General features: G+C 44.5%; 1 protein-coding gene across 2 annotated transcripts; it reads left to right on the forward strand.

Annotated features, from left to right (window-relative positions):
* The first annotated feature begins 4,773 nt into the window (after positions 1–4,773).
* LCMT2 (leucine carboxyl methyltransferase 2) lies at positions 4,774–25,559 on the forward strand. 2 transcript variants are annotated; one of them, XM_079332090.1, is made up of 15 exons: positions 4,774–4,926; positions 5,139–5,266; positions 6,982–7,063; positions 7,384–7,564; positions 9,831–9,987; positions 10,408–10,597; positions 11,210–11,317; positions 13,296–13,386; positions 15,535–15,783; positions 17,862–18,092; positions 19,133–19,230; positions 20,916–21,103; positions 21,305–21,440; positions 23,358–24,312; positions 24,953–25,559. In XM_079332090.1, exons 4-14 carry the CDS (start codon positions 7,435–7,437, stop codon positions 23,523–23,525), a joined length of 1,746 nt encoding a protein of 581 aa, XP_079188216.1. In that variant the 5' UTR covers positions 4,774–4,926; positions 5,139–5,266; positions 6,982–7,063; positions 7,384–7,434; the 3' UTR covers positions 23,526–24,312; positions 24,953–25,559. The 2 variants fall into 2 exon arrangements, with proteins under 2 accessions (XP_079188216.1, XP_079188215.1); XM_079332089.1 differs by having other exon boundaries at positions 4,788–4,870; positions 24,953–25,557.
* Positions 25,560–25,564: the final 5 nt, after the last annotated feature.

Raw genomic sequence — 25,564 nt, forward strand, 5'->3', positions numbered from 1 at the left:
CTGAACTAGATGATTATTGATCTCTTTCAACTGTTATATTCTACTTTTCCATATATGCTTCAAAACACCTTTTTGTCCAGCTGTTTCATTAAAGTGGAACCTCTGCTTTGTTGGTCACCAATTCCTTTAATTCCTGCTTTCCAATCTGTACCCATGAACTGCTCTGTGGCACCCTTCTAGAAACAGCCCTACTGCTGACAACCATCTATTGGAAAATCAGCAACAGAGTTTAAGTCAAAAGTTGATTAATTACTGCTCAGTGTTTAATCAGCTCTTCATGTACTACTGAAGAACCCCATTTTACAGACAGGGAATTGAGAGAGAGGTGAGGAGGAAACAATGTAAGAACCATATTTTTGAAAGCTTTCAAGTCACTAAAGAAACTGTGAAACGATGAGTGTGTAACTTGTGCATTTGGAGAGAAGAACCAACAGAGTCTTTATCTCTTAAATACAAATGGAGCTCTGAGAGGCTTGGGTCTGCTGATTAAAGCAGCTGCATGAACAGCACCCCAAACACCAGGTCCCTAAACACAGGCTTAAAGGTAACTTGTGGAACTTCAACTTCCCTTGGTGGAAGTTAAAGGTTCCTGTCTTACTCAATAACATTTTGAGAAAAATCCACACAGTCCAATAACTCAAACTGCAGTTCGGCCTGTTTAGAGAGCAAAAGAAAATTGCACCAGTGTTTCAAGGTCACCGAAGAGCACAGACATACCTGTAACACAGCAGCACAGGCAGTGACATTTACCAGGAGCACCATGCCCTGAGTACAATCCATGTTTATTCACAAAATGCAGGGAATCACTGAATGCAAATGCAACAGATACATTTGCTAATTCCTTAAAACAGGGAAAGCAGCAGGTAGCACAGGAGGTCTGTGGTAGGTGAGGAGATGAAGAGTGCTCCCACTGAGCCAAAGGAAGGCAGGTGGAGTCAGCATCCTTTCATGTGGAGATTATGAGTGTCCTCCTGCAAGAAGACATAATTTTCAAAGCTCTAGTAATTTTTCCAAAATTGCTGATTCCAGCAGTGCCTAAAATCAAGCTCTTGTCCTTCAACATGAAATGGAAAACACAACTTTAAGAAGTTCTGAATTATGAACACATAGATTTTAAAAGATCACAATATTGCATAAGAATAAAACAAGGAAGCAAAATATCCAGGGATAGCAACGTGCCTCCACTTGTGGTATTCCAAACAGGAATTTCTTGGAAATGTACATTGGCTGTAGAGTCAATAGCAGACATCATTCTCTCTGACAATATGTGACCAACCCTTCTACTGTTCTGTCCAGGACTGATACTGTAGTATCAAACAATTTCACAAGACATGTCATTTTCATCCTATAAATATCAGCACACTGGTACTTCCCCCAGATTCTCTGGTCCAAGTTCTCTGCAAAACAAAAATAGAAAAACAAAACCCCCATCTTCAACATTCTTGTTTGCCACATCTGCTCAACTGTTGATTCACAAATCTACCTCGTTATACTACCAGTGCAACACCCATCCCTCCAGGCTGGTATTTTAGCACTCCATATCTCACTTTCTCCTTCTCTACTGCAGTATTCATGAAGCAATAAATCAAACCACTCTTGAAAGTCCTCATAACTGTTTCCTGCACTTCCTAACTTCTGTGACAAGACACACAATGATTGTTTCTTCTCTCCACTTCTGACATCACTGCCATTTTATCTAAGGATATCTTCTAAAATTCCTTTCTGTCACCCTTTTTGATGGAGACAAGGTTCCAAAGAACATCAAAGGATGAGAAAATCACAGTATTTTCCTTGACAGTGATGGGGTTTTTTTGAGATGTTTACTTTCTTAGCAATGACCAGGAAGCAAGTCTCCTGTGACCAAGTTCCTGTGACTGCGTTCAGTGATTGAGGCCAGGTGGATGGGGGTTTTAAGCAACTGGGTTAGTGAAAGATGTCCTTGACCTTGGCAGAGGGGTGGACTAGATGATTCTTAAAAGTCTTCTCCAACCTAAACTATTCTGAGATTCTGTGACTGTATCTTATTTTATTCATCACAGCCTTTTTGATGATACAGATGTGTTTTGTGCAGTATTTATGTTGTACACTCTTGGCTTCCATGTGTATAACACACAAGTTGTGTTGTTTATCTCTATTTTACTGCACCACCCTTAGCCAGACAAGGTCTCGCCCTATCACTGAGGCCTCTCTGTGATATTACATACAATAAAATGATTGAGATCTGAGGCTCAAACCGTGTGTTCTTCCAGATCAAATTCTTACCATATTGTTCTAGACTGGCTGATGAATCCAGCCCTCTACTCTTGCAACAAACGGGAGCAACAGGACAAAATTGCTAAATGCTACAACTGAGTATTCTAGGTAGCAAGGCACAGCCCTCTTGCTTATCAAAACACAGATCTGTAAGTGTTTCACAAGTGCAAGCTGATACAAACAAGACACCATGCTGATAACCAACTGATCACCTTCAGCTTGCACCCAAGTGGTTAAGAAATCAGATCACGTAGGGGAAAATGCTTATGGAGGATCAGAAGCACAGATGTTGTGTTGCTGGGTCAGCCCGCAGAGAGACTCAGACTTCCTTGGTTCCCCTGGAATTGAAGCGTCTCCATGGTGTGGATACAGAGTACGGGTCTACAGGGACAGCAGCACCGCTCTCCCTCTCCTGCAGCGGGGCAGGTGCGTCCCTGCCAGGCTGGGCAGCCTGCCTGCCTCTCTCTGGGGCACTTTTGGGGTTCTCCAACCTCAGCTCTGAGGTCAGGCAGGCAGGGCCCCTCCAAACACAACGGACTAGAGATAGCTGCTGCAGCAAATGCTTTTCATTATGTACCTCCCCCTCTCAACCCAGTGCGGGTGGGAGCAGGATGGGGCCCCGTGCTGCTCTGCTACGTGTTTTCTGTTATTTGGGGTGAGCAGTGCATTCCTCACATGATTTCAATGTCATGCAGAGCCCTGGGGGAATCCTTAGAGGAATGGGACATACAGTAAGAAATCTGGAGGAGATTTCTAACTATGGCAGCTATCAGGCTCCAAAACACCCTTCCAAACTATGAAGTACATAGAAACAAAAATCTCATCTGCTTTCAAATGAGAGCCTGTTAAAGTCGTGAGTGATTTCATGATTTTATATCTGTGACAGCTAAGGATCAGACCCAAGAAGGGCTGCACACTGCCTTCTCATCCTTTACCACACAAATCAGACCAACACTTACTTCCTGGAGTGGAAATGTGGTACCTTGTATTAGGGACAGGAAAGTAATCTCCCACCCTGCTTTGTCCCCATCCCCTCAAAATAATTCGGGTCTGTGTTAAACCCAAGATGCCCAGTTCATGTTTCAGTGTCAGGTCAGAGATTGCACAGAAGATTGTTATGGATATAGAAACATAGGACTGAAAGGACTTCCTGGGATGGCTGGAGGCACTGACTTCAGTGGCCATTCCCCAACTTGCTGCCACGCATTTTATTCTACCACAATTTTCAGGCTGCCAGTGTAATTGAAAATCCTACAGGTTCTGAAGGGCCAGCAGGTCAGGCTAGCATTCCCTACAATTTTTAACCTGTAACTAAAGCAAAATATAATTCCCAGAGCTACGACAAGACCAACAAAATTATGTACAGTTAGGAAAAGAGAACTCGAAGGAAAGGGAGGCCTTCATGCCTGCAGGAACTGAACACACATCTAGAATACAAATAGAAATACAGGAGGTAATGTTCTGCATCCCGTGCTGTAACTGTGGCCCCTGTGCTGCCACCTCAGAATCTGCCAGGAATCACCTGGAAGGCAACACTAATAAAATACATGCCAGAGAAACTCTGTCATGTGGTTGTTGATTAAATCTAGCATTGGGCTGACAACTGAGCTTTATGGTCCCAGTAATAAATATATATACTGACCACTCTTTTAAAGTGACATTTTGAGACTGTAAGTTATTTAAAGCAAAATACCCTAATTTGTGGATTGCAAGACGTGTAGAGACACTGAATAGAACCGCATGTGCAACACCCATGGCATCTCACATATCTCAGACTACCATGGCTCCTCTATAACTCCTTGTAAAAATCCTAAAGAGTCATAACATGAACCCTTCATCACGGCTGCCACAGACACTTCTCTGGCCCTGCCCATCTGTCCCCAGCACAGCCAGCCTGGGAAGCCGAGCTGGGTCCCCAGCACAGCCACGCAGCGAGCAGTCATCAGTGCCACTCCTACCCTGAGCGCAGCGCAGGGGACAGCGCCTGGCCCGAGCCGCCAAGGCTCGTCCTGCACGGAGCCCTGCGCCGCTGCACCGAGCCCGGCACGGAGCCCTGCGCCCCTGCAGCCCGCCCACTGCGCCGGGGCGCCCGGTGCCCACTGCCGGTGTGCGGTGCCCGGTGTGCGGTGCCCGGTGTGCGGTGCCCGGTGCGCGGTGCCCGGTGCGCGGTGCCCACTGCCCGGTGGCCGGTGCGCGGTGCCCGGTGCGCGGTGCCCACTGCCCGGTGCGCGGTGCCCGGTGTGCGGTGCGCGGTGCCCGGTGCCCACTGCCCGGTGTGCGGTGCCCGGTGCCCACTGCCCGGTGCGCGGTGTGCGGTGCGCGGTGCCCGGTGCGCGGTGCCCGGTGCGCTGTGCCCGGTGCCCACTGCCCGGTGCGCCGTGTCTGGTGCGCGGTGTCAGCCGCGTTCCGTCGCGCTCCCGACGAGCGACGGCGCTCCAGGCTCCCGCAGCGATGGGAGGCAGCGGCAGTGCCGGGGCGGGCCCGCTAGGGGGCGCGCGCTCCCCCCGCTTCGCGTCCGGGGCTGCGCTCCGCTTCCGGTCGGCGCGACGTGCGCAGGATGGGCCGTGGGCGTCCCGGAGCCGTGAGTGACCCCCGGGCCGTGAGTGACCCCCGGGCCGTGAGTGACCCCCGGGCCGTGAGGGATGCCCGGGCCTTGAGTGACGCCGGGGGCCCGCTGCCGCGGGGAATGGCCCGGGGAGCCTCGGCCCGGCTGGAGAGCGAGGGGAAGCGGAGGCTGGGACGGAGAGGGATTGGACGGTGGCGAGCACTGCCGTCTCCTCCGCTCGGAGCCCTCCCCGGGCCCCGCCATCCCGCGCCGCGGGCCCCGTCCCGTCTCGGGGCGCGGTGCTGGTCGGAGCAGCAGCGCCGTGTCATTGTCCCGGCAGGTCCAGGGCACTGGCGGCAGCAGCGCCCTCAGCAAGTGCTCGGCGGCTGCACGAGGCTATTTCCAGGACCGGTTCCTGCGGCTTCTGGCGGGGCGGCGGCGGCGGCGGCGAGCGCCGCTTATCCACCGGTGAGGAGCGAGTGCTTCGCGGGGTCTTTCGCTGCCCGGCTGCTGAGCCCCGGTGCCCGCGGGGCGTGGAGGGCACCTCGGTCTCTCGGACTGCGGTGGGGCCAGGAGACACAGGGCAGGGGGAGGAAAGGATTAAGCTGAAAGAGTAGGTTTAGGTTACATATTAGGAAGAAGATCTTCCCTGTGAGGATGGCGAGGCCGTGGCTCTCGGTTTGACCAGAGAAGTTGTGGCTCCATCACTGGAAGCGTCCAAGGCCAGGCTGGATGGGACTTGGAGCCACTTGGTCTAGTGGAAGGTGTCCCCTGCCCATGGCAGAAGGCTGGAGCAAGAGCAGCTTAAGGTCCCTTCCATCATTAAGGCCCATGCTTGGAGCTGTCAGTTGGGCAAGGCACAGGTTCTCAAAGAGATTTTAAGCAAAGTACACAGAATGGCAGAGTGGCAACGTGCAGTGTACTGTCTCGCAGTTGTGTAACCTTTTTACACTGTTAGTGTAATGTTACATGGCCTCTGGACCAAAACTGAATGCATCGTCCTGAGTAAAATATACCACAAAACTGGTTCCTAGCTCCATTTAGGATTGCTAACTGGATCCAGTTAGGATCCAGTTGAATGCTGCTGAAAACTTCATAATATTTGAAAACATACTAATAATGTAATAACACCAGTAGTTTTCTCATTAATTCTCCAGAACGATACCGTTTTTGTAAGGTATTTATTTGGTGACTGGACTTCTCCAGAGCTTTGTAAGACACAAGAATGTTTTAATGTGTGTTTGCAGAGGGCTCTAGACAGATGACATGGAAATTACATAATTCGAGGTGAATAGTTTAATGCAATCCAAATGACTGTGAATTGCCAAAGGAGTTCAGTTCTGGGGAAAATCAAATAGTGGTGTTCAAGCAGAAGCTTGCAGGCCCATGAAGGTGAGTGTGGCTCATTAGGAAGCCTGCACTGACTTGTCACACGACATTGGCATACCAAGCTGAATTCACAGGAAGGGTTCTGTATTGCATTTATCAACGATTTTGGGATTAGACTATGTGGTCCCTGTGGTGCGTGAAGATGGTAACCTGCTTGTTAAAGGAGTGATAAGAGCTGGAATATAGCCAGGTGGATATAGGATGAAACTAACTAAAAGAGAATGCCAAGAAACAAGATGCATCAGTCCATGCCAGACTAGGGAAATGGTAAATGCTTTCCATGAGTTTGTCTGACTTAGTTCCATGTACTAAAAAAACAGAGAACAGAATTCCTCTCCCGACTTTGCTTCTCCTCTCTTTTTTGTTCCCTTCTCACTGCATTAGGACACACTCATTCATTTTGTTGTTATGGCATATGGTTTGGGGCAGGAACTCGGGTATCAGCCATCTGCATTGCCAGGGAGCATCCTCCTCACTGTCTGGATTCATACATTTTCATTCAGCAAATATTTACTTATGCAAAACCTAACAGGTCCAGCTGGGATATCTGCATGTTTTCTCTGGGTTTTATCCATTGTCTTGATGGTTAATATGCACACTGATTGCAGGAGATATGTATTTATTAGCAAGCTCTCGAGATGACAAAATCATCTCCCAGTGCAAGCCTGTAAACAAGGAATTATTGGGTAGAATCTTAGAGAAAAAAAATCTTTTTTTTTTTTTTTAATTGAAGTTGCCAATGCTGGAGAAATCAAGTTCCTGGACAGTGATCACAACTGAATTTGCTCCTACAGGGGTTATTACATCCGTGCCCGTGCTGTAGATCACTGTGTTCAGGACTTCCTGCTGAAGACACAAAGCCTATCCAGGACACAGGTACATTTTCTTTGGGGCTTCTGGTGTCTCTCACTAAATGTGTGTAAAGTCTTTATGGCATGAGGGCAGTAACTCACTATTGCATCTGTTGGGATCCATTCCCAGCAGGGCACAGAAATCTGACTGGCAGTACTGTGACTGTCCATGTGTCACTTTGGCAGAAGTATCTGGGAGGGGGCAATAACCACACAATTCTTCTGCCTCTTGCAGTAGGTTTGCCTGATTTTGTCACTCTACAGATGATGTTTAATGTTTTTCACACCTAGATGCTCAAATGCTGCTGGAGTTGAGGATAACTTTTTCTGTTACTTTCTCTGCAGATCCTATCTTTAGGTGCTGGCTTTGATTCTTTATACTTCCGTTTGAAGGATATGGGCCTTCTGCATCACACTGTGGTATATGAGGTCGATTTCCCAAATGTGGCATGCCAAAAAGCTACTCTGATCAAAGGAATGAAGGAATTGTCAGCACTGGTGGGAGACACTGGAGGGGAAGGATTAGGTATGGCATTCATGGAAGATTTTTTTTTGTACAAAATGTTTAGAAGAAACAAACATAGCTTCAGCCTTCAGAAAGCAAGAGGTTATAGTAGGGGAACTATGAAATTTTAGATGAAAAGGATGTTCATTTTATGAAAAATGTTGAAACAAAACATTTGTAAGCATTGGGAGATAACAAGAAGCCAGGACGGATTTGTCAGGAACTAATTATATCAAACTAAGGTCAGTTTTTTTCTGTTGCAATTTCTGAAAGTGTGTGTCTAGCTTGGAGCATACTGATCCAAAAACAGTGGCAAACTGTAGCGTGTCCAGTGGGGGGTGGTGGGGATGAGGAAGTGATGGAGCAGGTGATGTAGGAGGGGAGGCTGAGAGAACTGGGTTTGTTCAGCCATGGGGAGGAGTTTGGGAGGGAGGTGTTGCAGCACTTTTCAGCTTCCCTATTGGGAGAGGTTAGAAAAGACAGAGCCACACTTTTCTTGGAGGCATAAAGCAAATAGCCAAGGGACAATGGTTGAAAGTTGCAAAAAAAGGGAAATTCCATTGATGTATAATGAAAATCTTGGGAAGGAGGTTGCACCACATGAGTAGTAAAAATGGGAACAGATTGGCCAGAAAGGTAATGGGATCTCCAGCCTTGGAGATAGAGCTTGACTGGACAAAGCTTTGAGCAATATGACACAGATAATTGCCATGAGGAAGTATTTGGACAGGATGACTTTTAAATGTCCATTTCGCCCTAAATGATACAAGGATTGATGAACTTAATGGGTAAGAGAGAAGATTTGACTCTTAAGTGCCTTGACTGTAATAAAACATTAGTTGTTATGTCTCCTGACTTTTTTTGCCCTCCAAGGCAGGAGAAAATGAGCCTTGTGAAACTACTGCAGAATATTGGGCCAGCTAAATGCTAAGGGACAAAAGGAGAAATGTAAAGTATGTAGATCACTAGAGGTCTCTCCTGCATCTGTTTTCCTCCAGCATTTCCAATAATGCTGTAGATGATACGCTATAGAAAATGGAGCTGCAGGAAACATGGGATCTTGAAATAAGATGAATGAGAGTAGGAGTTTGACAAAATATATGAATGGTCTGAAAAACACGGAATAAAATGCAGTAGGGACTTATGTAAACTGCTGCATTTAGATGGTATTAATCAATTTAAACACAGGTGGAGGACAGCTATAGAGTGTGAGTTTCTAACTCCCAGGTCTTAGTGAGAAGCTCTTTCAAGAGTTTGTTAATTTTTTTCCTGAATCCATTCACACTTTTAATATTGGCTGAGTCGTGTTGCAAGGAGCTCTCTCCATACCAAGAATCTTCAGGTACTTAAAGAAAAGTGTCAGATAGCTGGAAATACCCTATTATCTGTGTCCAGAGGTCAGCAAAGGATGGATGCACAGCTTAGAAGAAATTAGAGCAGAACACTGATGGACTTCTGAAAAAGGCCATTTTGCCTCCATAGGTGTATGCCTTTTGAGAACAGTGTAGGTTGACTCTCCTCAGGATAGATACAGTTGTTGGATTGCAGAGACAGAGTAGTTTTAGTAGATTTCTTAAGGTACTTTACAGTTTGCTTTGTTAATGATGTGGTTTTGCCTGAAAAGGTCAACAGACTCAACTTACCATATTCTGGTCAACTTACCATATTCTGATGGGGTGCAGAGGTATGATAATACTTGCAGATCATAAACTGGAACTTATTTCTGAGGATGGTGATCTGTGATTCAGATCCTGGTATTTGCCAAGATCTAGCATGTGCAGTTTCAGGACTCAGTGCCATTTGACAGAAATTAAATGTGTTTAACAAACCAATCAACTAAGCCTAGGAAACCTTAAAATGGTTTTCTGATTGTGAGGGTAATAATTGAAATTCTATCAAAGAAGTGGTGCTTTCTTAGCCTAAAGTGAAAAGTGTATAAATGAGAGACTTTTAGGTTTGATTTTGAATTACAGTTGTTCTAAAAAATTCTCATGAATACAATAAAGTTTTGATGTTATATTAAGTGTAATGATTCTATGAGAAATCTGTAGGTGAAATTTGCATTAGGAATAAGGGAGTTCTAGACCTGGAGTTAATGGATCACATGGCACTATCCCTTCATGGGTAATGTAGTGATGGGGATTTTCTTGTACATGTTCCAGAGAAATATAGTTGACGGACATAGCCTTGTGAGTGATTGCCTGTGAGTTTGATTTTCATGTTTGTTTCTTTTAGTCTCAGTATTGCAGCAGCACCATAGTGAGGTTTTATCATTTTTGTCTCCCAGGAGCCATTACCTTTTCTGGAGAGGATTATAAATTACTGGGAGTGGATTTATCAGAGCTGTCTGAGCTGCAAAGAACCCTGGAGGAAGCAGGACTGAACAATGAAATCCCCACCCTCTTCATCGCAGAGGTGGTGCTCACCTACATGGAGAACACCAGGTCAGCTGGGTACTCCTCTCTTGCCCAGTACTAAAGGGAAAACAGTAAGCTTCTTTCTGAGTACGTCATCTTGGGTTCAGAGACCTGTTCTCTTGAAACTAAAGCCTTGGGAATTCTGTATTTGGTGTCCCAAATATCTCCCTGCATTGTAATTCTGATGGTGTCATTGATGTCCACATGATATCCTAAAAGGAAGGAAAAAAGAAAAATCTCACATGATCAGTTTGAGGTTTTTGTTCTTCTCATTCCCTGAATTGTCTGTGCAGATGGCGAGGAGATGCTCAGCACAGCACTGTCAGTGTATTGCCACTTGTCAGGATGCCTTAATAGCAGCTTTATGGTGTTGCAGGAAGGTACAATGCATCTGTGGTGTGACGAGTGGGCTGTCAGTTTAATTTCTAACGGACAATTTCTCAACAGGTCAGATGCCTTGATTCAGTGGGCAGCAGAGCATTTTCCTCAGGCATGCTTCCTGGTCTATGAGCAGGTGCACCCAGAGGACCCCTTTGGACATGTCATGCAGCAGCATTTCAGGCAGCTGAACACTGCCCTGCACTCACTGGCACAGTACCCTGACTGTGAGGCTCAGCAGAGGCGCTTTCTGGGGAAGGTGAGCACCTGCAGCTCTAGGCCATGCATGAAGCATGATTTATCTGTGGAAGATTGGAACAGGGAGTGCTTGGTCAGTTATTGCTTGATGCAAACAGGGCTGGGGCTGAGGTACTGCTTTCTCTGGTAGTGTGACTCATCATTAGAAGGTGCTTCCAGCTGGGTTGCAGCCTACTGTGTCATATGGGATTAATGGGTTCCTCTGAGACTTTTGATGTAATAAATTAAGTTTTTAAGAACTTTACAGATGAGAAATCTCTTTTCATCAGTTATTTGGATGCTCTTGCTTTAGCTAGACAGTCTTAGTGGCTCATGCAGGTGTTTAATTTAGGGTCTTTGTTTTCCTGTGGGAAGTGAGTGTCCCAGTTTGAAAATACAGGGATCTGCTAGGGAAAGCAGGAGCATCCCTTAAAATGGAGAAAGCAAATCCCTCCCTCTGAATTAGTGTAATTTTGAAATTAAGGGGCTCTCAGGCAAAGATGTGGAGATAGGAGTAACAGTTCTTTACTAGTATATCTAACAAGATAAACAAAACAACAACAAGAATGAAATTAACAGCAAACTGAATTTCTGTCCTTCCAGAGGTGATAACTTGAAGGGATTTGTCTTTTAGGGCTGGACTGAGTGCAGTGTCATGGATATGAATGAGTTTTTCACCTGTTGTATTCCAGAAGATGAGCAGCAAAGAGTGCAGACTCTGGAGCCTTTTGATGAGTATGAGGTAACCCTCCTTTATTCTGAAGATCAGGAACCTGGCTTTGATACCATAAGGTATTTGCAATTTCTTATGGTTGCAATTCTGTACAGAGCTGCTGAGGCACAGATGTTCATGGAGGCAGAAGGGACCTTGGGTCAGCTTAGTTAACACAGAGGCCATGAGGAGCTCTTGGTGAAGCAGCCTGGGAAGAAGGCTCTCCTTGATCTTAGAAAAGCTGCATGTTAATTCTTTCCTGTGAGCAGTCTCTCAAGGAGACAGGCTTGCCATAGCAAATTACCTGGTAGTGTCAAAAAAAGTTGTACATGCTAAAAGTTGGCATGTATTCAAGGGACAATTGCTTTAATGAAAGAGAAATCCATTAAGGATGACTGGATACATAAATATACACTTGATGTGCTGTTCTTGACTGTAGTTGTTTGAGAGCATTCCTGGGGAAAGAGATGTACTTGTCCTGCTCTTCCATTTTGACAGACTATGATGTTATTGTTGGATACAGGTTTCTAATTTTGGATATTTTTTGGTCTGACTTTGTATAGCCCATTTGTGTGTTAATGATTGAAATTCAACTATGACTGTTCTTTGCCATTTTTATGTTAACTGCTGGCAAAGTTTCTGACTAGTTGAAGTCTAGAAGTGGAGATAAGTACGAGATATCGAGTAACATTGAGGTAAATATCCTGTGGAATACTTACTAGAAGTTTCTCTTTTGATTTTATAGTTCTCTGTTTATAATTTCAGAAATCTAATAACTGTAGTATGAAGACAATTGAATGTGCTTGAATTTATTTTGCCAACATGGTAGGACCTTCTCTGCTATATTAATGTAAAAGTGGCAACTGAAAGTGGTGGCATATTTGCTAAGTGGTTTAGGAATGTCTGCCAGAATCGTAGGTCAAGGCCATTGCTCATAAAGTGGGAAAGTAAAGACTTGGTATTGTTTTCCTTACAGAGGAAGGAATGTGCATGAGTCCAAGCTGGAAAAGTGCACAGGGTTGAACAATGTGATGACAGAGAGCTCTACAATTAGCCTTTGGGAGAAAGATTAAGTAAGATCCAGGTGTTATTGTAAACAAACTTAGTCAAATTAGGTAAGAAATGTAAAATAGACATCCAGTGTAGAGGCAGACTATTTTTAGAATGATTTGCTTAGGAACTAGTAGTGGATTCTTCCATTTTCAACATTTATGTTAATTTCTGAGTGTCACTTTTCAAAAGATGCTTTTTACTTCTAATATGGGTTGGGGCAATGAAGCTGATTACATGAGTTCTTGTGCCTTTTAAATGGATGGTTATGTTTGCTAGTCACGTAGTTGGCTGAATATATCCCACCACATGGGAATGAACACACTCGATTCCGGAGTGAACTCTCATTGCTACTGGCTTCCTGTACGTTCCTTTTGCTTGTGCTTCTGCCTCAGAATGTTTCCAAGGCCAGACTGAAAATTATGCATTATTGTCCAGCACAGACCATGTTGAACCTTTTAACATTTGTGATTTCTTTGGGATCACTTATATGCCATGAACTTTAAGAAACCTTAATCCCGCTGGTGTAAAGACCTCACTCCTTTTTATGATAAGAACTGAGAAGCATAAAGTTTTCCTTTTCCAAAAAGAAAAACTTTACCAGGCATCATATAGTTAAGCTATGGGATGCATGTTGGTCACATTAAGAGTCTATGTGATCTCAAAGAGCAACTGGGTAATTTCATGGACGAAAAATCATTCAGGTATTGTCCAGTACAAAGACACAGCTTCTCGCTTAGAAGATCTCTGGGCTGTAAGTTTTTAAAAGTTGGAGTGAGAGAGGTGTTTGCCCAGGAGTTCTTTCTTTGATTCAGCTTTACCCCTCTCATTTTGACCATTTGGTCACCCAGACTCTTCTGAGGTCCTTACTACTGTTTGCTCTAAGATTTTGAAGGGGGGTTATTTTTTGTTTGGTTCTTCCTTTCTTGGTTTGTTTTTTACTTTGGGCTTTCTACAGGAATGGCATCTGAAATGTTCTCATTACTTTGTGTTGGCTGCATCGAAGGGGATGGAGCCTTCCTGGACTCCGTTGTTACCCAGTGTGACAGGTACACACCAAGTAGTGTTCACAGTATTCTTTTATCTCATGAAGGCATCTCTGGAAGGTTTTAGGAGACACTGGAATGCTGGAAGGGGCAGATAGGATGCTCCTCCACACTCCTCCACAATAGTTCTGCTGTCCAAACCAAGGGCAGGGCAGTGGCCTAATGCTGCTGGTTCTGATCACTTCTGTTCTTTCAATAAACCTCTCAGTCCGAGAGTTTGTAATTGTTCATACATGAGCCCTTCCAGTGCATGGCTGCAGTGCCAGCCTGCTGTGGTCCTCCTCCTGTTTTCGGGATCTCCCTTTCAAATTTATTCCTGGTTGCCTCTACATATGGCTCTCTGAACCATTCTCTCCTTCCAGCTCCCAAAAGGTTGTTCTGTTTTCTTTACTGCCCTGTCCAGCAGACCACTCAGGAGCCTGACATGAAGCTGTGCTTTGCTTTGTTATCCCTTGTGGGTGCAATTGTACCTGTTGTATTTCTGTTTCTGAAATGCATTTAAATCTGTATGTCACTTATTTTAGATGGGAGAAAAGTGGTACAACTGGGGAAAAGCCAAGACTAAGATTGTGTTTACAAGATAAAAAGGATTTGGTGGCAGTAGCAGTCCAAGAAATTCCTGGTTTTGACTGCTTGCTTCCTTTTTCAGGGAGAAAGCAGAAGGTTATTTTTCCACTGTTTTATATCACTAATGTTCACAGTATAGAACCACAAGTAGCTGTAGCTTCAAGAAGAAGCTGATATCTGTGTTCTAGGGAGCAAGAAAAGCAGCTGAAAAAGGACAGGGCAGGATTGCATTCCTGAGGCCATCAAGGCCACTGAATCCATGTGTTGTGGCTCAATTAGATTTGAAGATGTTATGAAATTGAAGCTAAATGAATGTATGATTTAATATACTTTGTCATTGTCACTGGTCCTTAAGTTAAATCCTAGAAGGCTCCTAAAGGCATAGTATTTGTCCTTAAGTTCAGAAAAAAAAAATTAATATTTGCTTAACGGACTTTATTACATTGAAGACATTTGATTCATTAGAGACAGGATTAGGGTTTTCCTGCTGCTGTTTCTGTTCTATTCAAAAATGATAGCAAAAGCCTTCAAAATCTGGTAAATTGTCCATGATTAGATATCTTTTACTGGGAATGCAAAAGATATGTCTCTAATGTCAATAAATGCCCCCAGTTATTCTCTCAGATAGACTTGGGTCCCAGTTCAAGAGACTGCAAATACTAAATCTTCCAAAGAGATCTGGTAAGTATATTTTGTGACATGAAAAAGCTCCTCTGTCTTTAAAAGATCAGTCTGTAAAACAACATTTAAGCCCAAGGAGATGAAATTTCTTATTCATCAAATGATAAAGTAGGGTCTTGTACAAAGCAATGATCAGTACAGGCAATTTTTCTGATTATGGCGTACAAAAAATAGAAGCTGCTCTTCCTCCACTTCATCATCTCTTAAAGCACAAGAACAAAGCCCTTGATTAAAACACAAAAGAGAGAGAGATTCCAAACTGATTAAAAGAAAATGATATGTGAGGTGAGTCAGAGTTCTGTGCTGAAAGTTTGCTTTGTGCTAAGGGGTATAATATTTAGAGAGGAGATACTCAGATAACTGGAAATACTCTCCTATAGTAGGACCATTGCAATTACCAGATTACTTGCCATGCTTCAATATGTTAGTTCAGTGCTTCTGTGAAGGTAGGATCAAAATCTGACAAGAAACTTTGAAATCAGCTTCTAGGTATTTGTCCTTTTTCTGCTGCTCTTTGCTGTTCATGTAACCAGATGTTGTCTTAATCAGAGAGGTGCTCCTTTTGAAGGTACTGCAGTTTTTCATATCTTGCTGCAGCAGTTTAGGACACTCAGTTGGCCAGTCTTACATCCCCCCTGTGAAAGCAGTCTCAGAATTGCAGGAGCTGAGTGAGCAGAGTAGAAATTACAGTTGGTACTGTAGTAGTTTTAACCATTACATCCTGATTTCTAGGGCGTGTCAGATTATCTGTGTGCCAAGAAATACGTCAGCTTGCTTATCAATTTTTTCTTCTTGAACAGATGAGTGGTCATCTTGAAAAGGTGACATGCTTAATCTCTTACTTAAAATGTAGTCCTTGGTTTGTATTTGTGCATCAATTGTTTGGTTCTCTTTGGTTTATAGTTCCTCGTTCTGGTCCTGTTGGGATGGCTGGGAGTGTCCCTGCAGCAGTGTGTGCAAGGCTCTCAGGAGCGCCTGGTCTGAGACGTTACGGTCACCACTCTGTTCTTATCAAACCCAATGTGATTCTTACCACGGGAGGCTTTGGGGAGGAGCATGGACAGCACTGCCGCATGAGAAATTTCCATGTGCTGAGTAAGCGTGCTGGCTGCTGGGAAGCTGTGACACAGAATATTCCTGACAAAAGATGGGGTGAGTTCCCATACCGATGGCAAGTGCAAGGGGGAAACCTTGGTGCTAAAAGTGAAAGAAAGTCTAGTGAAGAAGTGACGTCATGGCACAGTGACACTGGCAGACCCAGAGTTGAAGGTTCTGGTTGCTAAATGCTGTATCCTGCCTTTTGGTCACCAAAACCCCATGCTGTGTCCTAGGCTGGGGGCAGCGTGACTGGAAAGCTGGAAAGGGACCTGGGGGTTCTGTTTGACATTGGTTGAACATGAGCCTAGGTGGACAAGAAGGCAAGTGGCACCTGGCTGGTACCAGCCTAGTGTGGCCACAGGCACAGAGCAGTGATTGTCCCTCTCTGCTGGGCACTGCAGAGACACCTCGAGTGCCATGTCCAATTCTGGGCCTCTAACAGAAAGAGAGACGTTGAGGGGCTGGAGTCATAGAATCAGAATCATGGAATGGTTTGGGTTGGAAGGGACTTAAAGATAATCTAGCTCCAACCCTCTTCCATGGACAGGGGCACCTTCCGCTAGACCAGGTTAATCAGAGCCCCATCCAGCTTGGTGTGGAATAGTTCCAGACAAATGGTAGCCACTTCTCTGGGCAACTCTGTGCCAGAGCCTCATGACCTTCACAGAGAATAATTTCTTCCTAATATCTAACCCTGCCCTCTGTCAGTGGGAAGCTCTTCCCCCTTGTCCTGTCACTGCAGGCCCTTTTCCAAAGTCCCCTCCAGCTCTCTTGGAGCTCCTTTAGGCACTGGAAGGGGTGCTAAGGTCATCCTGGAGGCTTCACTTCTCCAGGCTGAACAGCTCAAACCCTCTCAGCCTATCTTCAGAACAGAGGGGCTTCAGTCTTGTGATCAAGCTAGTAGACTCTGAATTTTTTCCTACAGCTCCATGTCTTTATTATACTGGGGACACCAGACCTGGATGCAGAACTCCAGGTGGGGGTCTCAGAAAAACAGCATTATAGGGTGAGAATCATCTCCGTCGACCTGCTGGCCAAACAAACTCTTTTGGTGCAGCCTGGGACATGCTGACTTTCTGTGCTGAAAGCATGTACTGCCAAACGTACTGAACTTTTTCATGTTGAAACTACTGAACTTTTTGTCCACAAACTCCACCAAGTCCTTCTCCCCAGAGCTGCTTTTGATATGTTCTCTGGCCAGTCTGTTTTTGTGCTGGGATTGCCCCAGCCCAGGTGCAGGACCTTGCCCTTGGTCCCACTGAACTCCGTGAGGTTGGCACAGTCCCACCTCTCCTGTCCAGGTCCCTCTGGATGCCGCTCCCTTTCCCTCCAGCTCATGACTGCACCATACAACTCCCTGTCATTGACAAATGTGCTGGGGGTGCCCTTGATCCCACTGTCCGTGTCACCAGCAAAGATGTTAAATAGTGCTTTTACCTATGGAGACTGAACAGTGCTTATCACTGATCTCCACATGGGCACTGAGTTGGTGACTGTGACTCTTTGAGTGAGACCTACCAGCTAATTCCTAATCCACCAAATCATCCACCTGTCAAATCCTTGTCTCTCCAGTTTGGAGACTGGGTGCTGGGCAGGACAGTGTGAAATGCTTTGTACAAGTCCAGGTAGAGGACATTGGTTTCTCTTCCCACATCCATCACTTCTGTAAGTTCATTGCAGTAGTGGCCAAGGGAACTGGGTGTGTGGGGGCTCAGCCTGAAGAAAAGGAAGCTCAAGGGGAAGCTTCTCACTCTTTATGACTACCTGAAAGGAGGGTGTAGTCAGGTGGAGATCAGCCTCTTCTGCCAGGAGACAAGGGATAGGACAAAAGGAAATGGCTTCAAGCTGTGCCAGGGGAGGTTTAAGTTGGATATGGAAAAACAAGTCTCTAAGTAAAGGGTTGTCCCTGTTTGGCATAGGCTACCCAGGGTAGGTGAAGTCCACATCCCTGGAAGGATTTAAAAGCCGTGTGAAAGTGGCCCTTGAGGACATGGTTTAATTTGTGGCCGGGAGAGTGCTGGAGAAATGGTTGAACTTAATAATCTTTAAGGGTCTTTTGCAACTTAAATGATTATAAATTTATTGGAAAAAAAACCCACTTGTGTGAACCCTGACGTTTTGTATCTCCACAGGTGAGAGGTTGTACCATACTGTGTCTTGTCTCTCAGACACTCTGGCCCTGGTGGTAGGAGGACGAACATCCCCATCGAGTGCTGGATTGGGAATGTTGTGGCTGAAGTTCCCCAAAACCTGTAATGCTTCAGGCCCAGATGACGTTGCAGTGGAGCTTGTAAGTCTGCAGCCTGCTGCTGAAGCAGCAGCTTTGCGTTGGAGACACAGCACAACTGAAATGACCTTCAAAGGTAAAAAGCCTGGAAAGATTGGAAATGGATTGTAGGCATGCAGGATCTTTCACTTGACTTGTTGATCTTCATGAAATTCATATTGACCACTTCTCAAACCTGGCAGTAGGAAGGAAATTAAGAGGCTTTGAGATCTCTTCTTGACACTTGAAATGTGGTGATTTTTAATTTTGTCTACATAATCCCTGGTGGCAAGTAGGATTGAAAACTACTGTAATCCGTTCTGGAAGACTGATTCTTTGAGATTGTCTATGGTGAAGTTATTCATGCTTGATCATGCCAGAAATAAAGTTTGCTCTCTCCGAAGGAGATTTTTTGTGGAACAGGATCCCTATTTCTTTATCAAGTCCTTCAGAAGAAATATTGCTTTTCTAGTAGCAATTGACAAACACTCAATAGTTGTGAACAGTTCTAGAATCAGGTCCTGCAATAGCAAGGTGAAGGTTGGTCTGTTAAGAGATCCTGGTTGTAAAGGGCAAAAACTTAAGCAGTGGCATTCAGGAGCTGAAAGCTGTCCTTTCCTAAGGTGTCCCATTACTGCAGCTTGCAGGGAATTCTCCAAGGGGAGCAGAAGGAAATTTTTGAGCAGTTGTTAGTCTAGTCTGGAGCACACTTTGCATTTGTGGAGCAATGTTTAATTAACACTGTAGCATAGTTTAGTGTTCTGCCTTCCAGTCAGAATTTTATATCCAAAAAGCAAATGCCAAAAGGGTAAATAAAATTTTATTAATAATTAAATAATTATTTAATAATAATTAAAACATTGGGTTTTGTCTTTGTCAAACTGTACTGTTTCGTCTTATTTTTGTCTCGATACTGCTTTGTCGCTGAAGAAAGTGACCAACCTTAGTGTTATCTGCACAGTCCATTCTGAATCAGTGAAAGGACAGGGCATAGAGCACTGAATGCATGTCCTTGGCGTCTATCCAAAATACTATTGCCCCCTTTTTGTCAGCTTCCCTTCTATGCAAACAGAAGTTTTTGCTTTTGTGGCATACTAGATTGTGACTTCTCTCCAACCTGGCTCTCTGTTTCCATAGGTGAACAGTACTTGTTTGTGTATGGTGGCCGCTCTGCTCTGGAGCCTGTGCTTGGGGATTGGTATTTTCTGCACACTCCAGAACTCTCCTGCACTGTGGTAAGGAAGTACTCCATGGTGATTAGATTTAGACTTCTGGTAACTTCTAAACACCCAGCTTCTTAGTCGAATACAGTCTCTACAGAATACTGGAGGTTGGAAGGGACATCTGGAGTCATCCAGCACTCCTGATTAAAACAGGTCTTACTAGAGCAGGTTGCTGGGTATTATCCCCATGGATGGAGACTCCACAATCTCTCTGGGCAACCTATTCCAGTGCTTGACCACCCTGATAAAACAATATGAGGGGGTTTTATGTTTAAGTGTTTTTTTTTCTATGTCAGTTTGTGCCCATTGCCTCTTGCCCTGTTGCTGAATGCTACTGAGAACATATTATCTCTGTCTTCTTTCACCTCTCCCATCATGGACTTGTCTAGCTGCAAGCTAGACATTTTTGTTGAAGGGTACTGTTAGAGACAGTATAAAAAGCTTTGTTACAGTCAAAACCACCTGCACATCTGCTGGTTTGCCTCAACTATATTGCTGAATGTGTCATAAAAGGAAATTGAGTGAAAGAGGACTTACTCCCTCATTTATTTACTGGCCACCAACCTGATGTAACTCTGTTTACTGTAAGTCTTTGAGCCCAACCTGGTACATAGCACCATTACATGGTGAGAGATTCATAACTGCAGGAGGTCACAAGATAAACATGAGTAAGCTATATCCCACTGTTGTGGGAGGCCTACACTGTGTCTTCAGATATGTAACCATGAATGTTATCTGGAAGACACATGAATTGCTGCTTTCTTTTTCTACAGTGTTCCTAACCTCAGCAGAACTGTAAAATACCCAAAGCTGATTGCTGAAAATAGATGGACAGGGTGTAAAACTGCTGAATTAGAGGTATGCAAGAGTGACCATGCCACATACCTCACAAGAGAGGGTTTTGAAAGTCTTCTAGCTATTGAATCTGGAGAAGACTGAAGATAGAAATCTTCTAATATCTAAAATACTGCTGCAGAGAAGACAAAATTTGTTCTCCAGTTTAACTTTGAGTAGTACAGACAATCAGCTGGACACTAAAGAAAACCACTGATCCTGAAGCTAGATGAGTCTGAAATAGACTGCCTAAAGAGGCGAGAAATTCTTGTCACTGCTGAGTTTTGGAAACTGTCATCCATCCAGATGATAAAAGATACAGTTTCATTTGTTTTAAGGAAAAGGAATGGACCAAGTGGCCTCCAAATTTTTCTCCATCACTTATTTGCTGTGATATTCCTTTAAATGCCTGATCTTACTTTTTTTCCTTTAGAGCTTGCACTCAAGATTTTCTTTCTGGATTTTAGTCCTGCAGTTGAGCCTTTTATCCTGCTCTGTCGTTTGAGCAACTGATTACCTGCTTTGCTGGCCACTGCATTAGTCCACGTGTTTCTAAACAAACTTGTAGTTCCCTGGTGTATGTCTTAAGTAGAAAGCAGCATGCAAGAATGCAGATAAAGTTACCTCTAATAAATGTGTGGAAATACACCCCGTAAAGATTGATTATATTAAATGTACTGAGGGTCAGAGACAGTGTAAATGGAAGCATGTAGCAGTCCCTAGAGTAACATGTGGAGAAGGCAGGTTGGGTGTCAGAAAGCTCAACCACAAAGGAAAAGGCATTTAAAAGCCTGGACATTAAGCAGACACTTAGCTTGGCAAACTTCAGCCTTGGACTTGTTTTTTTTGTTTTTTTTTTTTAGATTGCTGTTGAGGGTCCAGTCCCAGAAAGCCGCCACTCTCACAGTGCCTGCAGCTGGGAAGGAGGTGTGCTGATTGCAGGAGGTCTGGGAGCAGCTGAGCAGCCCTTGGGTTCAGTTTTTCTTCTGAAGGAGCTTGAACATGGCTTTCAGTGGCAGACAGTAGAGACACACCCTCCTCTTGTCCCAAGGTAAGCAGAAGGCATTCATAGCATCATAAAATAGTTTGATTTGGAAGGGACCTCTTAAAGGCCAACTAGTCCTACCTCCCTGCAATGGGTTCGGGGCATCTTCAACTAGACAGGTTCCTCAGAGCATTCAGCAGAGAATCTTCAGCTTGTCTCTACCAGCCTCCATTGCTAATGGAGTTCAATCTCATTTTGAATTCACAGGTATTCACATACTGCACATGTGCATGAGGGAAAGCTTCTGCTCGTTGGTGGAGTGTGGTTTCATGCATCCTCTGTGCCAGGTGTCACTGTCATTGACTTAATGACTGGTCTTTGTTTGGACTATGTGATTAATGTGGTAAGTACTGAATTTTTTTGTTTCAGGGTAAGCAGTGTCCTGTGAAGGAACATGGTAACTTTATGGAGAGGTAGGATCTAATTCCAAAGTGCTGTTACCTAGTCCAGAGAATGTAGCAATTTTAAGAGAGAGAGAGAGATGGAATGTGCAGAAGACTGGAACATGGAGCTGCTCAGTTTCAGACAAGGGGCAGCAGAACTGAAATGGGCACATGCATAGTCACTTCAGGATGTCTGTGGAGGAAGGGAACAGATAAACCACAGGCTAAGTTAGTGTTTATGGAGGTCCAAGGTATAATTTCATTGAGAACTTCTTGGTGGAAACTGCAGTGTGCTGTTACTGCTGCCTGAAATATGAGAAAAAAACCAGCATGGAAATACTGGAAACTTCACTGGAAGATAAAAGCTTCCTGTAAGGATGATTGAACACTGAACAGACTGCTCAGAATCTGTTGTATTTCCATTACTGGAAATATTTGAAAGCCTGCTTGGATTGAGCCTGCTTGGAACAGGGTGGTTGGACTGAATGATGCATGGAGGATCCTTCCAACTTCAACTATTTGGTGACTTTCTTCTATGAATCACTGAAGAAGAGTCATACAGGTGGTGCCAAACAGCAGAATTTTGGCATACTCTGGGCAAAACTTGGTCTACATCTCTGAGTAGCCCTCATCTCAAGTAATACTGTCTTGAGTAAAAGAAAGACACACATCTGTTGGGTGAAATCCATAGAAGGGCCACAAAGATCATCAGAGAGCTGGAGCTGATCTCCTGTGATGATGCTGACAGAATTGGGATTGTTGAGCCTTAAGAGGGGGAAAGGGCTATGGGAATACCTTAGAGCCCCTTCCAGTACTTAAAGGGGGACTTGTAAGAAAGATGGGAACAGACTTTTTAGCAGTGATAGCAGTGATAGACTTTTTTGTAGTGATAAGACAAGAGGTGATGGTTTTCATCTGAAGAACAGTAGCTTCAAACTAAGTATATGGATGAAATTTTTTATGAAGAGTATGGTGAAGCACTGACAAAGGCTGCCCACAAAAGCTGTGGCTGCCCCATCTCTGGAAATGTTCAAGGCCAGGTTACATTGGGCTTGGAGCAACCTGGTTAATGCAAGCTGTCCCTGCCCAGTGCAGGGAGGTGGAGTGAAGTGGCATTTTTAAGGTCCTTCCATTCCTAACCATTCTGTGATTCTGTAAGAATATTTCTTTTGTTTTTATTTACCTTTTATGTAAAGAAACAACTTTCTTTTGGTAACTGTACATATGGAACCTGTCATTGGTGAAACTGGAATTTGTGACAGGTAAGTTTTTCACAGTGGACAGCATGTGTGCATCTAGTTGGCCTTGCAGCATTTTGCTGAGGGTATAAAAGCATGAAATATGCTTAATTGTAGCTTAGTTTTCAATTATTGTCTGTAGCAGAAGTTATAAGTGGCCTCATATCCTTTTAGATAAAATAGATGGCCCTTGTTGGATGGCAGTGAGGACAGGTACAGTGATAGTAAAGTTGTAGCTAAAAGAATATAACTTATTTGTTTACACTGAATAAGCAGATGCAGATGGATTGGTATCTTCCTTTGCTTATGGACTGTTTAGGCTTTTGAACCTACCAGTTACATAGGTAAGCTCTGGAACTCCATGCCACAGGCCATGAATGTCAAAGATTTACATTGAATCAAAAACTGACTGGCTACCTTCTTGGGAGGAAAAGTGTTAAGATTCAGGAAGTACAAAGACATTTTTTCTCATTCAAAAATCACTGAACTGCAAGTTGGTGGGTGGGCAGGTGTAGTAGAGGAGTACACCTCAGGGGTTATTTTGTTTCTATATTCTCTATCTGGTCTTGCCCAAATTCATGGGTGGTACGGTGGACCATGTGAAGTCCTGTATGTTCAAAATCTCCTTTCCTTTTTCAGGAGCACCTGGAATGGCCATTAATGCTACACAATCATAGCAGTGTCTTTCTGCCAAATGAGAAGGAGCTGTTGGTTATTGGCGGTGGTGGAAACTGCTTCTCCTTTGGGACACACTTGAACCCAGTGCCTGTCTCACTGAGCCTCAGCAGCATCCTGATCAATCACTGAGTGAGACCAAGCAGGGCTGAACTATGCTACTGCATTATGGGGAGACATCTCTTCAGATCCAAAAGCAGCATGATACTTCCACAAAGGCTTTGTATCCAGAATGCATTTGTGAAGGTGGGATCAGGAGGGACAGTTGAAACAAGAGATTCACACCTCACTGGCTGTTGTGTTTTTACAGCTCTTTGTGTTGCTGTAAATAAAATACCTCAAAAACAGCTGGCAGCGGTAGTCCTTAGAAGTGAAGAACAGTGTGGTTTGGGATGGAAGGCACTGTAAAGATCATCCTACCCCCCTGCCATGGATAGGGAAACCTAAGGTTACTCCATACTCCATGCTCCATCCAGTCTGGCCTTGGATATCCTTTCCTTTCATGGATAGGGCAGCAACAGCTTCTTGGGGCAAACTGTGCCAGGGCCTCACCACTCTCATGGGGAAGAATTTCTTCCCCATATCCAGTCTCAATCTGCTTTGTCTCAATGAGAAGCTGTTCCCTTGTTCTGGCACTCCAGGCCCTTGTAGTCTCTCTCCATCTTTCTTGTTGGCTTCCTTCAGTTATTTTGAGGCCACAATTAGGTCACTCCAAAGCTTCTCTTCTCCAGGCTGAACAATTCCAATTCTCTCAGCCTTTCCTCATAGCATAGAGGTGCTTCATCCTGTTGATCATCCTGGGGTCTCCTCTGGACTCTGTCCATCAGTTCCATGTCCTTCCTGTGCTGGGACCCCGGAGCTGCAGACAGCATTGCAGGTGTGATCATACTACAGCAGGGCAGAAGTGAAGAATCCCCCTGTTCCCTGGTTGCTCACACTGTGGGATCAACCCAGCACACAGGGCCAGGGCATGTCCAGCCTCTCATTCACCAGCATCCCCAAGCTGGTCTTGGCCAGGGCTCTTCTTGATCTCTTCATCCCCCAGCCTGGTTTGATATTGGGGGTTGTCCTGATCCACATGCAGCACCCGAACTTGGTCTTATTAAACTTCATGAGATTCCCACAAGTCCTCTTCTTGAGCTTGTCCAGATTCCTCTGGATGATACTTGGTTTTTCAGGATGTGGAGCTGCTAGAATGGGTCCAGAGGAGGCCACAGAGGTGCTCAAAGGCTGGAGCCTGTCTGTTCTGGAGAGAGAGCTGGAGGTGTTCAGCCTAGGGAGGAGAAGGAGAGACCTTAGAGCCCACAAATTCAAGAGAGTTGGAAATAGACTTTGGACAAGGGCCTGGAGTATCAGAATGAGGGGGAATGGCTTCCCTCTGCCTGAGGGCAGGGATGGATGGGATATTGGAGAGGAATTGTTCCCTGTGAGGGTGCTGAGGCCCTGCACAGGTTTCATGGAGTAACTGTGGCTTCCCTTTGTCTGGAAGTGTTCATGGCCAGGTTGGATGGGGCTTGGAGCAACCTGGGAAAGTGGAAGGTGTCCCTGCCCATGGCAAGGTGGATGATCTTTTAAGGTCCCTTCCAACCCAAACCAGTTTGTGATTCCATGATGAGTATCTGACTTGAATGCACATCAGTTGTTGGGTGCAGAGAAACTGTTGTCATTTACTTAATTTTTTCTCTTCTCTGTTTCTTTTCTCTCATTCGATATTTTTTTAGTTTGTTTTAATTTATTAAATTATCTCACTTTATGAGGTTTTTTTCTCACTTTTGTTTTTCTTACTGAATTGCCAGCTGGGGTTAAAGCAAAGGACCTTTTCCCCAGCTCCACTGCTCTTCTCTGGACACACTCCAGCAACCTCAATGTCTTTACTTTTGTGCAAGGCCCAAAACTGAATACAGGATTCCATACACCAACCTCACCAGTGCCCAGCACAAGGTACATGATCACTGCCCTTGTATCATGGAGTCTCATGAAGTTGAGATAAATGGATCTTAAAAGTGGTCTGTTTTATGAAGCAGTTAACCTCCTCCTGCTCCCAGCAATTACAGATCCAACAACTGAAAACAGATCCATGATGTCAAATGAAAGTGTTATGACCTGACTGATTTAAAGAATCCTGAAGGTTTCAGCACAGCAACATAGAATGCATGGTCTTTGTGCCCAAA

Source organism: Erithacus rubecula (genome assembly GCF_903797595.1).
Source record: "Erithacus rubecula genome assembly, contig: scaffold_149_arrow_ctg1, whole genome shotgun sequence".
NCBI lineage: Eukaryota > Metazoa > Chordata > Aves > Passeriformes > Muscicapidae > Erithacus > Erithacus rubecula.

Excerpts from the sequence above, each read along its gene's own strand:
- LCMT2 (XM_079332089.1), top strand. The coding sequence starts at position 4,811 with ATGGGCCGTGGGCGTCCCGGAGCCGTGAGTGACCCCCGGGCCGTGAGT. Across the intron at positions 11,318-13,295 it reads AGCCTTTTGATGAGTATGAG|GAATGGCATCTGAAATGTTC; the intron begins GTAACCCTCCTT and ends GGCTTTCTACAG. Across the intron at positions 13,387-15,534 it reads GTTGTTACCCAGTGTGACAG|TTCCTCGTTCTGGTCCTGTT; the intron begins GTACACACCAAG and ends TTTGGTTTATAG.